This window comes from Colias philodice, chromosome 19 (assembly GCF_061535455.1).
Source record: "Colias philodice isolate Cphi_HAF_F1 chromosome 19, ilColPhil1 Martin Lab GWU primary, whole genome shotgun sequence".
Lineage (NCBI taxonomy): Eukaryota > Metazoa > Arthropoda > Insecta > Lepidoptera > Pieridae > Colias > Colias philodice.
The window spans coordinates 4,001,638-4,018,976 of NC_143104.1; the positions used below are offsets into that span (position 1 = coordinate 4,001,638).

General features: G+C 34.5%; 1 protein-coding gene across 1 annotated transcript; it reads left to right on the plus strand.

The window, feature by feature from the left end:
• The first annotated feature begins 2,203 nt into the window (after positions 1–2,203).
• On the plus strand, positions 2,204–16,997 carry LOC149479888 (uncharacterized). Its single transcript, XM_089707361.1, has 2 exons — positions 2,204–2,323; positions 13,365–16,997. The coding sequence occupies exons 1-2, from the start codon at positions 2,315–2,317 to the stop codon at positions 16,551–16,553; spliced, it is 3,198 nt and encodes a 1,065-aa protein (XP_089563487.1). The 5' UTR covers positions 2,204–2,314; the 3' UTR covers positions 16,554–16,997.
• Positions 16,998–17,339: the final 342 nt, after the last annotated feature.

The following is a 17,339-nucleotide window of genomic DNA, read 5'->3' on the forward strand; positions in this document are numbered from 1 at the left end:
TTTACGCACATCATGCCTTCCTATAAGTTCTAAGGTTGTTAAACTTGTTAGTATAATCAGGGAAAAGGGTTGTTTAAAGTTTAAACGCATCAGTAACATCATTAGTTTAGATATACCTATAACTAATCGAAAATGTTCCATATTCTAGAAACGATAAAAAGCGATCCAATTTAACAGAGACATAACGACATCTGCGTAAAATTGGAGACGGCCAAATTAGTTCGATCATCGCAGACATACGGACACAATAAAACGTCTAACAATTCTACCCTCCATTGTATTAAAAAACCGATCGTCACCTGTCGTGTCATTCGGTCCCAATAAACGCACCGCCAAAGAAATCATGAAATTAGAAAAAAAATAACATCGCCGAAAAGTGACCCAACTTGTCCTTTACTACGTGGTCTATCCCCAAGTGTGCTAAGCAATTATAAACTTTATTTTATTGGTGTTATAATCGGTTTCATTTGTAGCGTCGGCGTCTAGTAATATTTTTTTTGAGAAATCTGCTATAACCTTATCGCACTCGTAATAAGAACCAGTTTTGCGTGCCAGTCATTTAAGGGACAGTTTTTTCACGACATTTTGACTGACGGATATTTACGATGTGATATTTTACTATGCCGAAATAAAACTTTGGTTGGACTTCATTAGCAGTGTTTTTGTTGGAAACGTTTCGCGTTATCGTGTAATAATAGCTTTTTGCTTGTCCCTTTACTTTGATGATACCTTCCGAATTGATGGATAGATTTTGATGATTTTTTTTGTGAACATTTGTAAACTAATTGAAGTTTTAGTGTAAGTTATGACTTGTATAAATTTCGGTGTCGTCGTTCCATTTTAGTTTTATCGTTTTATTGAAGCTTTACACTGTAATTACTAAATCAGATAAAATTTAAAAGGCGTAGGTACTTACCTATGTTTTGTATTTAAATTATAACAAAAGTTATAAATTTTCATAATTTTCAGAGATTGGATTACATTATCTACCTACTCTTTTTATTGATAGTAGGTACCAACCTGACCTATAGAGCTAATTATTTCTAATAATCAACACAAAACACAACTTGAGAAAATTATAAAGACCCTAAGCTTTTCTTGCAACGCCATCTAGTTTAAATCAAACCAGAATTTTCTTTAAAACAGGTTTTTCCTAAAAATAATATTATGTATTTATAATTTCTTAATTAGGTAAGTAGGTACCTACATACTTACGGTCTGTGAACCTTTTACTCTAAGATCTGCCTCGTATATCGATAGACTCGTATTTAATGATTAAAAATTAATTCATAAAAACTTACATTAGGTACTACTACTTTTCAATTAATCTTTCTTTTTATTCTTCCAATAAAAATCCTTATAATTATAAATTTTTCAGTAGATATATGTCTCAAAAAGGAAATAAACATTGCACGAAATTTATAATGACTGCATATCTAATATACTTCAAGAATAAAGATTGTTTTATTTAAAAGTTTAATAAAATAATTACCTATGACGTGACAAAATAAAAACAACAACATTTCCTTCTAACAAAATTGTATGCCCATTGTCCAATGTCCATACAAGTATTTTATATTACGTAAGTTACCTCTAGATCATTAACTAATGACATTGCAATATCAAGCGAGCTCATTGAAAAATCAAAGCTCTATAATTAGTCGTATCACGCAAATACAACGTATCCGCAGTGAACATCCATACTCCGCTGGTCGGTGCCGCATCCGCGCAGTTCATCCAAATCCCTAAAAAGCTCGGTGACACCTCCCACTCCCCCTCGCGCTGCACCCGTGCGCCCGTCTCGCTCGCACCCACGCGACAGCGACACAATGCGACACAAACCGAACGACCCAAACGGACCTAACGACCGCACTATTCAAACTAAAACCACCTCTATTCGCACCATGCTAGAGCTAACGCTCTACATTGTGACACATTAGACGACATCTCCGCGCCGATTCGAAAACATCGTACGTTCTCTGATCAAATTTGAATTCCGAACTTTATTCCCGCGCTACAGACCACAGACTAGCGAAGCGACGACGCACGGTGTAGTAGAGACACACTTTTTAAATGTCATCAGTGTAGTCGTCTCTTTTCTGTGGAGTCCTGTCGCATCTGCCCAACTCCTTTGGCATCCTTCGGCATGTATGTACCCCCGCATCTTTTATCCCGCTCTGTAGCCAGTGTCCGGTCAACCAGACTGATAGACGGTCGTGTGTGTACAAAATAAAATTATATGTGTTCACGTACTGTGCTTTTGTGATGTACTGTGTAGTGGATTGTTTTAAGTGGTGAATATACAGGCGCATTCATGATTCAGGTTAGTTAGGTATATTTATTTTTAAAGAAAACCGTCAACTTTTGTTTTTCATCTGCGTTACTGATAAGAAAACTTCGCGGTTGCAATTGTTGAAACATTTGGTTCTGATGACTGCTTCTGTAACTGTTTATTTGTTAAAAGAACGTTACTATCGTGTTCAATTTATTTACAGTACGTACAGAAAAAACAGACTGTTAACAATTAGTTGCTTGAAATAAGAAAATGTCCATGTCTTTATTTAAATGAATTCTACCTAATCATTTTGTATAGAACGGGCTGTTTTTTTTTTGATGTTTTATTTTATTTGTGATGGTAGGTGGGTAAAATATTTTAACAAAACAACTAGGTAGTTATCTAGACATTTTATTTAAAAAAATTGTATTTGAAAATTTTCATATTAAATTGATGAAAAACCCGCAACTTGTCTTGACTTCGTTCGCATCAAAACTTTTGTTGCATTTGCAATGAAATTTATTAGGTTATTAATTAATTTAATAAGTATACCTACAATACAAGCTTTTTGTAAGCTTTTGACGCGTAGATTATATTTTAAGATAGGTAATTTTTTTTATTTTGCCCGGAGTTGAATCTATTTTACTGAAAGTTTTTTATCGGCTGGTAAAAATAGTTTTCAATGGTTACAAATAATAAAAAGCATTTTATTTATTCTGTTATCAGATATTTATGCTATTATTAGAAATCGGTACTCAGAGACGAGAGTGCTCTAAAATATTACGAATGCTATCGGGCTATCGACAAAAAGACTTCCAAATCCTTGAAGCCGTTGAATATTGAAGGACAAATAAACATAAACAAATACTATTTCATAAATAAATTTTGTGTCATTCATATGAAAATAAAGATTGTAAGAATTTTGAAGAATAAACTTAAGTGTAATTTACTAATTTAAGCTTTTGTGAAATGTTTTGATGTTTATATAAATATCTCTCCTTTTTTAACTCTTATGATTTTAATACAAGAAAGTGTAAGTTCGAATTTAATAGATATACTAGCTTTCCGCCCGCGGCTTCGCCCGCTTTGTCTAAAACATAATAAATTAGGTATGTAGATATATGTATATATACTAAAACCTTCCTCTTGAATCACTCTATCTATTAAAAAACCGCATCAAAATTCGTTTCGTAGTTTTAAACATTTAAGCATAGCATAGCACCTCCTCCTTTTTTGAAGTCGGTTAAATAGTTATTTTTGGTTATTATTGTAATCAATTATTTTACAAAATTATACATCACTTCACCACATATAACTAGTATAAAACAAGTCGCTTTGTCTCTCCCTGTACCTATGCCTAAATCTAAAACTGCGCAATGGATTTTGATGCGGCTTTTTTAAATAGATACTGATTCAAGAGGAAGGTTTAAGTATGTAAAGTGGGCGAAGTCGCGGGCGGAAAGCTATTTATTGTAATAAAAAAGCTTTTGAGCTTTTTGTTTGAACGCGCTTATCTCAGGAACTGGTGAACCGATTTCAAAAATTATTTCACTGTTTTATATGTGATACCTGTGTGCTACAGGCTATATCATTTTACGATGAAAAACAAATAAGAAACAAGTATACAAAACTAGTTCTACAGGTACGCTTGATTTTTCTCCAAGAGCTTTAGTATAAAAACCATATAAAGAAAAAACTGGAAGTTACAATAATACCTAATTAAAAACAAAAACACATAAAACCACAAAACAAAGAAATAATTAGAACCATTCAATTGGTATATTTTTTCAGTGCAGTCTATTTAAAGAGATCGTAAGATCGGTCCAGTCTCCGGTAACTTGAAATAAAACAGAGACGTTTCGAGTGAAATATAAACAAGACTGATCTATCGACAATCGACTATCGAGTTATTTTCGACGTTAGATGACCTCTTCTACTGTGGACGTAGAGATCAAAATTGAAATTCTTGTAATAAGAATATAAATATATGGATTTTTAAGCTATTGCATAGCTTCTATCGCGGGCCTTCCGAATCCAGAAATTCCGTAACGAAAAAACCTCACGCTCCCCACTCCGACGGGCACGGAGGTGTGGCTGGAAGGCATAGCATGCAATAGCTTTACCGCGGCAGTCCCCGAGTGCCACACGTCTTTTTTTTACATAATAGACTTCTGAATGTCATTGATTCAATTTAAAAATTATCTTTGTCTTGTAAATATTTTAGAGACTACAAAGCTATTGAAGTATTAGGTAGGTACAAGACTAGTAATAGTGATATAGTAAAGACTATATCTTTCTAGCTAGCTCTACAAATATTTTTGCATAAGAGACTTCTGAATGCCATTGATTCAACTTTCAATGAATCTTTGTTTTGGTATTTTAAAGACATTAAAACAATTGAAGTTCGTAGATACAAGACTAGTCGAAGACTAGAATGAACATAGGTACTTTAGGTTTCAGAGTTCAGACTAAGGCATTTATTCGAACTATACCATACTAATTAATCAGTATTATTCATCACTAGCTTACCGCCCACGGCTTTGCCCGCTTTGTCTAAAACCTAATAAATTATATACTAAAACCTTCCTCTTGAATCACTCTATATCTATTAAAAAACCGCATTAAAATCCGTTGCGTAGTTTTAAAGATTTAAGCATACAAAGGGACATAGGGACAGAGAAAGCGACTTTGTTTTATACTAGGTATGATATAAAACACGTACCTACGCCTGTACGTACCTGTAAATATTCCAAAGAAAAATTCACGAAAATTCAGATGCTAGGTATTTTGTAGGCGTTATGCCTCAGGGTACATCCTTAATAAAGTACCATTTTACCTATAGCATAACTATTTAGTAATCTGCGGTTATAGGTAGAGTAAGATGATCCAACGCAGACAATATTGAAACAAATAGGATACTTTAACGAAAGTACAACCTACTACCTACCTATAGAGAAAATTATGTCGCTTGAAAATTAATTTAAAACGAGCCGTTCGCTCCGGATCGGCCATTGTTAAACTGATCGATTTAATTTAAAAAAAGACTGTGTCTGAAATAATGTAGGTTGCTACTCGTGAATTATTTTCTTCTGTCTTTCCACTTCAAGCAGAATGAAAATCGGTTCAGTAGTTTTTTGTGTATCGGGAACAGACATAGAAACGCGGCGGAAGACTTTGTTTTATTATAATAATTAATATGTAGATATATGCACTACTACTAGTAGCATGTAGGTATGTTCTTATGTTTTGAATGTCTGATGAAATCTTGTTTGAAAGCAACAATTAATCCATACTAATATTATAAATGCGAAAGTAACTCTGTCTGTCTGTCTGTTACTCAATCACGGCTTATAACTACTGAACCAATTTGCATGAAATTTGGTATAGAGATATTTTGATACCCGAGAAAGGACATAATATACCTAAGCTACTTTTTACCCCGGGACATAGGATAGGTTTTATCCCGGAAAACCACGGGAACGGGAACTATGCGGGTTTTCCTTTGACTGTGCGGGCGAAGCCGCGGGCGCAAAGCTAGTACGATATAAATTCTGAAATTTCACAATTATGTAGGTAGGTAGGTACTTTGTCCCTATATTGAAGGTTGAAAATCTTCAGGAGAAAGAAACCATAATATGAAGATACCAACCACACTTCTTTGACTGTTAACCTTTATAAAATCCATATCAATGTTTTCGTCTAAACTAAGATTGGATACGATATTCTATTTCGAAAATTTATATTTATTTGGAAAATTATATTTTCGCTTAGGGCTAAAAGCTCGCGGAGGTCAAGGTCAAACAAAACATCAATATCCTCTTTAGACATTGCTTTTTCTGTTTTAAAAACTTTGCTAGCTTCAAAGTATCGGGATTTTAAAATTAGTTTCGACTTAGGTATTTAAATATTTAATAGGATAACAACAAAATTATTTGTCAAAATTAGCTGCTCCGCGCGGTTTCACCCCCGTGGCTCCACTCCTGTTGGCCGTAGCGTGATGTTATATACCTTAGATATAATATAACCTATAACCTTCCTCGATAAATGGGCTATCAAACACCAGAAGAATTTTTCAAATCGGATCAATAGTTCCCGAGATTAGTGCGTTCAAACAAACATACAAACTCTTCAGCTTTATAATATTAGTATAGATGAGTGATTTATTTCAATTGATAGATTTTTTTTATTTTTTTTTATTGTAAAAAAAATAAAAATACCTATATTAGTCACTATTCTTACAAATATTACAAGAAGTTGCAAATTGAAATAAGATTTTGCTTCTGTGAATGTAAAGCGTTTGATCGTTAAAAGTGAAATAGGTAGGTATGTATATGGAATTGTGTTAATTTAGTTAAGCTGGGTATCGACTTCGCGCTCCTGGCGCGCGCGCCATGAATGACCGCGCCGAGAGTGCGTTCCGCGGAGCGCGTTCCAAATAATTGAAGTATATCAACTAAGCGCGCCTGGCGCGCGTGGCAACTGTTCCAGTGTTTGACCGTTCATCATGGAAGCTAGTCGTGCTCGTAAGCAGCAGCAGCATTTTTTTCTTTAAATCCGGCACAGGGACTCCCATTTCACTACTGATTTCTCTCCAACCAATAAATCGCTCAGAGAAGATCTCTAAGCGATTTATTATGATACGAAGAAATTTTACTGTTCCACAAAACTTCTTTCGTACCATATAGCTGAATTAATTTACGGCAACTTTGGTTATCCATAATAATTATTACTCGGAGCGCAACAAACACAAAAAATACGACAAACCCGTCTCCATTGGCGCGCGCGCCACGTTTGATGCGCGGTAAAAAACCGACACCCGACGGAACGGACCGCTCCGCGTTCGACCGCTCCAACGAACATTTTGGCGCGCGTTCCAAACTGGTATCCATTTCACGCGGCTGGAGCGCGCGCCAATGTTCGACCTCTTGGAGCGCGAAGTCGATACCCACCTTTAGTTTACTGTAATTTTATAGCGCTCAAAATGGATAGTTTCTCTTAATATAATAGCCAAAATTTTATTTTATTTTTAATTTTTTTGTATCATATGTTTCTTAATTAAGTATTCTCTGTTAATCACTTGAGGGAATTTATACAAAGGAAAGCTCTAAATTATCATTAATTATAATTTATTATAACATTTTGATTCTTCTTAAATATTTAAACTCGGTAACATTAAATCGATTTTCTTAGTGAATTACTAAAGAGAATTATTAGGTGCAAAGTAATTTTATATAGCCTCGGGCTGGTTCTTATCCGATTTTAGATGTTCTGAGTGATATGGCATGCCTGTAGCTACGTTTTAGTTACTATGATATGGTCAATGGGTTTAATGTGGTTGTTTTTAATAGGAAAAATTTGTAAAAACTTCTGGGACATAAAACTGTTTGTTCATTGAATATGAAAAAGATAGGATTACTTAATTATGTTTGTAGATACCTATAGGTATGTAGTTATAAATCAACTAGCGGTCCGCCCCGGCTTCGCCCGTGGTACATAATATTTATGTTTTCTCTACATAAAAACCATCCTCGTACATCAAGGAACATAATAAAAAAAGAATTATCGAAATCGGTTCAGCCGTTCTCGAGTTATGCGCTTACCAACACATTTTGCGATTCATTTTTATATATAAGAGAAGATTATTTCCTTAGTTCAATTTGCCGTTTTTGTCATACCTAGATAAAATCAGAATGGACTTTTTAACAAAAATAATTCATAACTAAGTCATTCGTGCAAAGCCGCTGAAACCATCAAATTTTTTGATGATACTTTCATATAGCTTACCTACGTACACGAATATAAAATAAGCTATTGTTGCTTTTGCCCGCGCATTCGACCGCGGGTGAAACCGCGCCGCACAGCTAGTTAATTGTATGAATTTAGTAAAATCAAGACTAACCTGATTTCGTCTTATATTATGTACTTATAATCGTCAATGTTGACTGTAGGTAATCACAAAACTTTCCATATTAAGTCATTCGTAAAAACTTACATTTCAAGCAGATAATTTTTACAAATAATAATAAACTAAAAAACATTAACAAAACTAACATATTATATACACCAGTGGTTTCCCGAACTGCAAACGTGGTCTTTTGTAAAGAAATTTCGCAAACTATGGCAAAGGTTAAACAATACATTCTTATCAGTAGGGTAAATGTACTATTGTTGGCCATCACGCGCAATTTTTTTTATACGTTTTTCGCTAAACCTTCTCGACGTGTCTCACATACGGTATTCTTCAAACGAAGCGGCGCTTTTCGGAAAACCATTGTCTCTTTTTAACGCGTCATAAAATATTTGGGTCAATGTTTTTGTTTGTTGTTCCTTATCAGTTTTAGAGAACTCGTGAAAAGACGTTGTAAACATCGTGTAACATTATCTTTGCTAATGTGTATGGAATATATAGGTTTTTAAAATGAGGAAAAATAAATTTTTAACAAGTAACTAGGTACGGTCTACCTACTGATAGTATAAGTATAAAATATTTGTAAATTTGTGAGGCAGGTTTTAGCATTTTTACATTAATTATCGCAATATAAACTTATTATAATTGTATAAAAATTATCCACCGCTACAAAGTAAGATACTCCAATATGACATAATAAAAATCCTAACATAATAAAAATGTTCAATATAATTTAAAAGGATTCATATTTATTCAATTTTTATTTCTCATAATTCCAATTTACCGTAGCTTGGTTTTATAATGAAGTCATTAAAGTAATATTGATGGATAGTCCATAAATAATCCAAATGCAAAAATAATTTTTCAATTCAAAGCTATTCCTTAAATTAACTCGTTCAAGTAACTAATCGGACAAACTTTCAATTTCATAATACCTATTGATAAGAAAACTTTTAAAATTTACCGGTATTAAACTTTGAAATCTCAAAGAAACTTCTTTGAAATAACATCTTGAGTCTTGACTAACTCTTGAGTAAATTAAACCTAAAAAAACTTATTACTTACTTTTTGTCAAAGTTTTCAAATAAAATACAACACTCGTTCGTAATACGTCTATTCAACTTTCTATAGGCAAAATTCTTACAAAAATCACATTGAATGTTAAAGTTACTGTTTCAGTCTCATGATTTACAACATGCTCCAAGCTGACTTTCAATGCGCATTTCCCCAAAAGCAAAAGTTGAAACAGCGAACTGTAAAACAAAACAAAAGGTTATAAAAGGAATTAGTTCGGATAATCCAGAGCAAGTGGCACGAGACAGGTAATCCCTATTGTTTTCCCTTATCAGTGGGCCAGGTATATGAGTCAAGGGTCAACTACCCCCACCCTTGAGCGGTGGCTCCTGTGATCTGGTAAGCCCATCATTAGTCTTGCGACAGACGGCAGCTTAGTGACATTTGAAGTTAACCGTCTTAGTGCAGTTGGTGTGTGTTGATGTGGTGTATAGTTGTGGAAAATGTGTGACGATTTGGACGGCAGTTTGAGCAAACTCACCCAATTTGTTAAGCGTTGGTGGGAAGATGACTATCATAAGGTAATTTACCCTGTCATTTCAAGTGTAGTGCCTACTTCTTCCATTAAGAAACCTTAAACTTCCTGGCTAGAATAGTAACTTGTTATCGATATCAATGTCATAACTATTTGTAAAATACGTGTTAGCTTTCCACTAAGTAAAATTAGGTCTGCTCAAACTGTAACAAATACATAAACTATATGGACGATAAAAACCCATGGAGGGTTGTCGCGTAAAAACCACAGGACAGTTCTTTTGCATATTATTTATATGATTATTTTAGTTATTTTGTAAAATGACATTGTAAAACTGACATCATTTAAAAGAGCATCTTCTCCGTAGACAGATACTGCTTTCCGAATCGGTGGTAAATGTTAAAAATATGTACCTAATGAAGTTTCAAAAGTGCTTCTAAAAGAAGTCTAATTGAAAAAATAAATGTTTGAGTTTGAGTTTGAACTTCTAGTCAAGATCCAGGTGACTTAAAAAACTCACTTTAACTGCAATATAAAATGAAAAAATCGATAGATAGCTTTTGCTGCATATCCCGGGTTTATTTTTAACCTAGTGTAAAACGTTATCGCACCTCCTCCGAGAGTACTTAATACTTATAGAAATATAGGAAAACTAAAAAAGCGCCAGTCAGCCGACGCCTATAGAAAATTGCTCGACAACTAACAAAGTCTGATCGATATTTGACCTCTGGCTTATCCAATTATTATTAATACCCATAACGACGCCATGAGGTGCCGTAAGCCGAGATTAAGATAAGCCGAACGCACCATACTTGTCCTCACTGTATCATTACATGTATTAAAGTTAAGCGATTGAAAGGAGGATAATTTTATATGGAATCTAAATTGTATCAGAGATAATGAGGACATGTTATAATGTCCTTGTAATGGGCATGTTGTGGGTAACTCTAAACTTAAGAGTCTAAAGTATCATGGGTATAATAGCGTACACTTAATTCTTAAGACTATAGACGTTGTGAACTCATCCTAATAGAAAGTTGACATACAAGTTAATGTTTTCGACTACATCTACTTATATTGACGATTTAGTGTGCAATTATTGTGTAAAGTCCAACTATCAGGCTATTACAAATTAAAAGAGAAATGTAGTGGGTAATAAATAAGAATAATAATTACTGAATTATTTGAATAGGAAATTAATTAATTTATTTAATAGTAGGTCTGTGCGTTTTGTTTGTTTTTGTTTTTGTGTAGAAAATTTGGAAAGCTTTGTTATGTAGGCTGTAGCTAGGTGTTTTAAATCCTATTTCCTAACCCGAAAATTCTAATAACTTTTGTAGTATTTAGATATTTTGTATTATTTGTAGGTAGATATTCATTGTTTTATTTATATTCATACTTTTTTTTTTACTTTTGAACTTTCTGGTTAAGCGCATAACATGCAAACATAACAGCGCATGGGCACCATTAAGACCAATTGTAGAAGACCAGAGATAACGTTAATTAAATTAAAAACCAAACAAATGCCCACCCACGCGGCCATGATGCTATTGTTAAACGAATGACAAATATTGATACACGCGTTGTGTTTGATGTCGACATTCATATGGGAATAATGCTTGACTATGTACTGACGCGGACGCCATGTTGGATTTATACTTTTTTTATAAGTTGGCGCGAAAATTTGTAAGAAGTCAAATATTATGTTTGTGTATAATTTTTATTAGCAGTTATCTAGGTAGGTAGTAAATAAAAAATAATTAAGAACATGTAAGGAAAGTGTTATAACATTTAGGTCTAGCTAGTAAAGCTTTAATTATTTTACTAGCTAGACCTAATTGTTACATGATAGTTTTATTAATACATAATGTATCTATTAAATGGAAAAACAGCATTTCAAAAAATAAATCTTTTATCCATAATTTTTTCACATTTTGTAAAATACGTTTTATGTCATTTCAAGTTTCTCACGAAAATCGTCGCCGGTTCGTCTTAAATACGATCATTACGTGAAAAAGCCATGCATTTTGCGCTTGAAACTTGTTTACATGCATGTATCATACAGTGAACGGTATGTCACGACAAAAATGTTGCTTTTTATCATAAGAACTAGCGAGCAATAAACAACCGTATGCAGCTGCATTTACGATAAATTTCCCGTGCATAATTTTTACAAAAAATATCGTGATATATGTCCGCTTGTCTGTTCGGTAGGCGTGGGTCGGGTATTGCAAAATTCTTCATATTTTCGTTCAAGAATGGTATTTATTAATACGAGATAAGGATTAACCGAGTGCATAATCACTTTACTCGCGGTCAATGACCCGGCTTAACATTGCGAGTTTGCTCGCTTTTTTGTTGACGTTCATTTTTTACTGTTTACAATGAGGACGTGAAAATATGCTTGCAGCTAGGACTCTTTTCAATTCTTACCTAAATGTTATTTTAAATGGACTATGAAAAAAAAAAGTTTTAAGTAATCATAATCTAAAATCCAATAATGACTTCTAAAAACTAAACTACAAGTTACATAATCGGTACATTTACCTCAAACGTCCAGACGGTTAATTCCCCATTAGGATAATAACAAAAGTACACGAGAGTTTTAAACCTCAAGCCCTATCATTTAATTCAAACGCTAGGGTATACTTAATTTAAACGACACTTTATTAACATATAATTTGTGGGATTAGATTTTTTTAAATGTGATTGCCAGTTCACAAAATTGCCCCCGACGCGCCGGCGCGGGCAAACGACAATTTAATTTTCGTCAGAATGGATAATGATATGGCAACCCCAACGGTTACACGAATTACACGGTATAATCAAGTGACAAACGATTCGGGAAGCGACAATCAACCGCAACTCGCAAGGGTCGGTTGTACTGAGTGTAAACAGAATTCAATCTGTTATACAATGCTTGACTACACAGGTTGCATATTTAGAGATAATTTGTGTGGCATTGATAATTGTAAAAGTAGTAAACTAACTATAATGAACTATGATAAGTATTATTTGGTTTAAAGATGACTTCTCGTATATTATTATAGTCAGATACACTTATCTATACCTATTTTTATTGAATTAAGGAGCTGATTAAAAAAATTTTTAAGAAAATCAATACTTGTTTTTCACTGTATCATTTCATAGAAACATGTTCACAATTCTGTTTCACTGAAAACATAATAATCATTATATTAAACTTAAGTTAGAAGGAGTGGTTAAATTAACTAAAATTTAACTTTGACAGCGTGAACCGGCCCCAAATACTTAACAAATGAATAGTAATTTCGTTTTCGGATTAAATCGCTCCAAACACGCGACACTAAACCACTTTTCTATTCCTTGGCTCGACTCGAAACCGTCATTTTACACAATTTTACCCAATTGCTCTCGGTTCTCGGAATTAATTTGATATTAGTCTTTGAAAACGCAAGGTGTGGTTTTGTGTCGACCTGATTGTTACTTTGAAGAAGCATTTATGAACCCGTATTTAAATTCCCTATTTAGATATAGAATTTAGAAGTAATCACGCATTCAATTCGGCTACAAAAACGCTAATGTCTACCTTTAGCATAATGTTCTATAGTTGTTTTTGTTTGATATTAAACTCAGCTTTATTTTCTTTACAGGAATCGCAGTCGAGTACTTCGGAACGATGGAACGGGCGAGGGCCGGAACACAATATGGCTCTTCAGCAAATACTAAAACTACAAGAGGCGAGAGCTCTTCACAAAACCTCTTTGCTTCCTATCTATAAGAAAAATGGAATGCCTTCCCCTCCATCCAGTCAAGATTATGAACAGATTAGAGACAAGAGTATGGATCATTCAGATGCTCGAGCATTTGAACAGATGAAGTTAGAGGAGGAGTTTAGAAAGCTAATCGAAAGAAGTGGAAAAGATGCACGCAACGAAGAATCTATGAAATACTTTCAGCACATGTTAGAGATGAAACAGAATTTGGACTACTTAAACAGTATTCAGAAGGAGAATAGAAGTAATTCTTTAGATAGTGCAACGAATGTGAAGAAGGAAGCTATGTCACCTGTCAACCGTTATACCCCAGAACATAACCAGTCCCCACATATGACGTCACCTACAGTTTCACCCAATCCCACAGTAAGACAGCCAACGTATCAATCTACCTCATCTAGCCCTGCTTCTACTACCAGTCCCGTTACTTCCTCCCCACTAAACCATTTGCAAAATATGCAACCGTTCGATTTTCGTAAATATAAACACGAAGAACCCATCAGTTCTAATCACAACGAGCGAACATCCCACAACAAAGATAACAACCGAAATCATAGTCAGGATATGTCAGAAAAAAGTGCGGTAGATTTAATGCGAAGCCAATTCTTTAACTTCCAATTGCCTCCAAATTTGCCTATTCCTAACATGTCCATGCCGTCTACATTCTCCCACCCGGCAGCTATGGTGGCTGCTCTTAGTCAAAACCCGATGGGATTAGCATCGTTACAAGCTCTGTTACCACAAATGTCAAAGCCTGCAGAGCGATTAGAAAACAAAACCAGTATTAATGTAACCAAAGATAGATCAGACGATGATAACGTACTTAACTTAAGTAAAGACGCGTACACAGAAGCGGCACAACAAACGAGAGACATGATGATTGGAAAGTGTTTGAGCTCACCGAAAAGACAATGGAATACTTCGCACATGCCTTTAAATTTGGGCACTCATTTCATAAACCCCACCACTGGCAAGAAAAGAGTACAATGTAATGTGTGTTTGAAGACGTTTTGCGATAAAGGTGCTCTCAAAATTCATTTTTCTGCTGTCCACCTAAGAGAAATGCACAAATGTACAGTTGAAGGATGCAGCATGATGTTCAGTTCGAGGAGATCTAGAAATAGGCACAGTGCTAACCCAAACCCGAAGTTGCACTCGCCACATTTAAGAAGAAAAATCTCGCCTCACGATGGAAGAAGCGCACAATCGCACCCAGTTTTAATATCGCCACATGCTGCGGGTTTAAATATGCCACCAGTGATGAATCCTATGCATGCTTTTAGTTCATATCCGCTCTTAAATTCATCTCACAACATGCGACAATTCCCTTCAAATATGCCCATGGAATATAAAAACAATTTGGGAATGAGTTTTCGATCTGCAATGGAACATACACATATTTCTCGTCGTGAATCCAGTTCAGTGGAAACTAAAGAGCATGATGGTCAAGGAGAGTCAGACGAAGATGATGGAATTGTGGTGGTCACAGGTGATGATGACGATGATGAAAATGATCACCATATGGATCAATCAGACTACTACTCCCGAATGAACAAAACAAATGGATCAATAGAAGATTCAGAAACAGAATACGACCACAGAAGTACAAGTGACAATAATGAAAGCTTCGAGTCTAAAAAAGATGAAAATATCAGCCCAGAGATAATGAAACGGAAACGAAAGAATTTGAACCCTACACGCTTACATAACAGTTATGTGACAAATGAACGAGTTAGTGAGAACCAACATGATGATGATCATAACAATGAAAATGAAGCTCTCAATTTGAAGAAAGCAAAATTTGATAACTCAGAAACTCCTAAGAGTGAGACGCACAATGATAACAAAAATCAAGAAGACAATAAACCAGCTTCGCCTAATCTAGCCACAATTAAGGAAGAACCTGTAGATAATACCTATCCTGTTGAAGATTTACGCATCAAAGAGGAGCCCGTCGATAGACAAGACTTAAACAAACCCAACGAAACCTTTTCTCCTAGTCAGTTTTCTTCTGAAAACTCCTTAAAGAAATTGGAAAGTTTATCGAAAGGCAACTTTCCAAATATTCCAAAGAAGAATGATATCAACGCTCCAACTGGTTCTTACAATGTGTGCGTAAATGACTTCACCGATTTCTCTGACAGATCACCTTCATCATCCGTATCTAGCTACGATTACAACTCAGAAGATGTTCAGGGTCAAATCTATGGGCACTTCGACGATGGTTTCTTCATCACAACCACCGATATTCCTATCGATACGAAGAATCCCTTAAAATGTAAGGTGTGTGATAAGCTATTTCAAAATATATTCATCATTAAGACTCACTACCAAAACGCACACCTAAAAGTTATGTACAAATGCAACAACGAAAGATGTAAAGCTGCATTCTCAACGCGTCGGAGTAGAGACCGACACAGCGCGAACTTAACATTGCACAAGAAAATATTATTAGCCGAAGATTCGCGACCCGAAGACGAGTACAGAATAATAGAAAAGACTCGAGAACAAATTGATCTAATGTCGAAATACAGTGACGACGAGCGTCCCGTGCCGTACATAGAATCTACGAAATACTATCGAGCGAAAGACATAGCTAAACCTAAAAATCCCTTATCCCACCTGCCGATTACCGCGTCCTATCCACCTCTATTACCCGAGTCCTATTTAAATAGTCGTGACATGTTCAATCAGCATCCGTTTCTGTTCACACCATTTGGCATGCTCCCAAATTTCGCTCCTCTCCCGTTCGGCTTCTTACCTCCGAATCTTAATGCGTTTGGGTGTCAGAATCAAAATTATTCGCCGCCGCCGCTGCCAAAACTGAATTACTGCGTCGAGGACGAAGCGCCGCGACCGAATAGAGATGGTTGCTATCCATGTCGGGGTTGCAGAGAGAGCTTCAAGGACTTGTCGGGCCTGAAGGCGCATTGTGAAACGGCACATGCGCAACTGTTACATCGCTGTTCCATCAACGGTTGCAACGCGGCGTTCTTCTCGAGAACTAAGAGGAATATTCATACGGAATCTCATTATTCTCAAAGAAACGATAAGATGATGACGTGACCGTTTATGGTTTGACTATTGAAATCCAGTGCATTTGTGATCGTAATTAGTTTTAGTATTAATGTGTAAATAATATTAAAATGTAAATGATACTTATAAAACTAATTAGTAGGTTTCTAATTTGTAATGTTTCGTAATAAATTAACTATAAAGCTGTAAATGACTTGCAATTTGACAAAATATACGTAAATGTAATCCATATAAATTTCTAGACATTCCATATTTGTGCAATAAATAAATATGTATATATAGACGATATTGTAAATGATAAAATTTCATGTAAAAATTCTTGTGATTCGTTTTTCTATTTATGTAAATGTTTTGGTGCTAAATACGATTTATTCAGTAAAATTCTATCAATAGTTGTAAGAAATGTAATTTGTAAAGCTTCGTGTGAATTTCTTATATTAATTGATTATTAGATAAGTACCAAAAAGTATTAATAATGTGAGATTATAATAATTGTGTATAAATAAATCATTATTTGCCAAACAGTGTGTAATAAATGGTTTCAAAAATTTTCCTAAACTGTCGTTTTATTTTTATATCTATATTTTTCTTAATTTAGCTCTATTTCTTCTCGAAAATGTTATATTTTGATATATTAACTACTAATAAAATAATAATGAATCATTTGTTTCATAAATATTAATGAAGTGTCATTACAGTCGGAGTAAATTAATTCCATCTTAAAACTACCATTTCACTTTAAAAAAATATTTTATTTTATTATATTATGCTGATTTAAAACATTATCCTACCAATTCTGTAGTAATTAAGTTATAA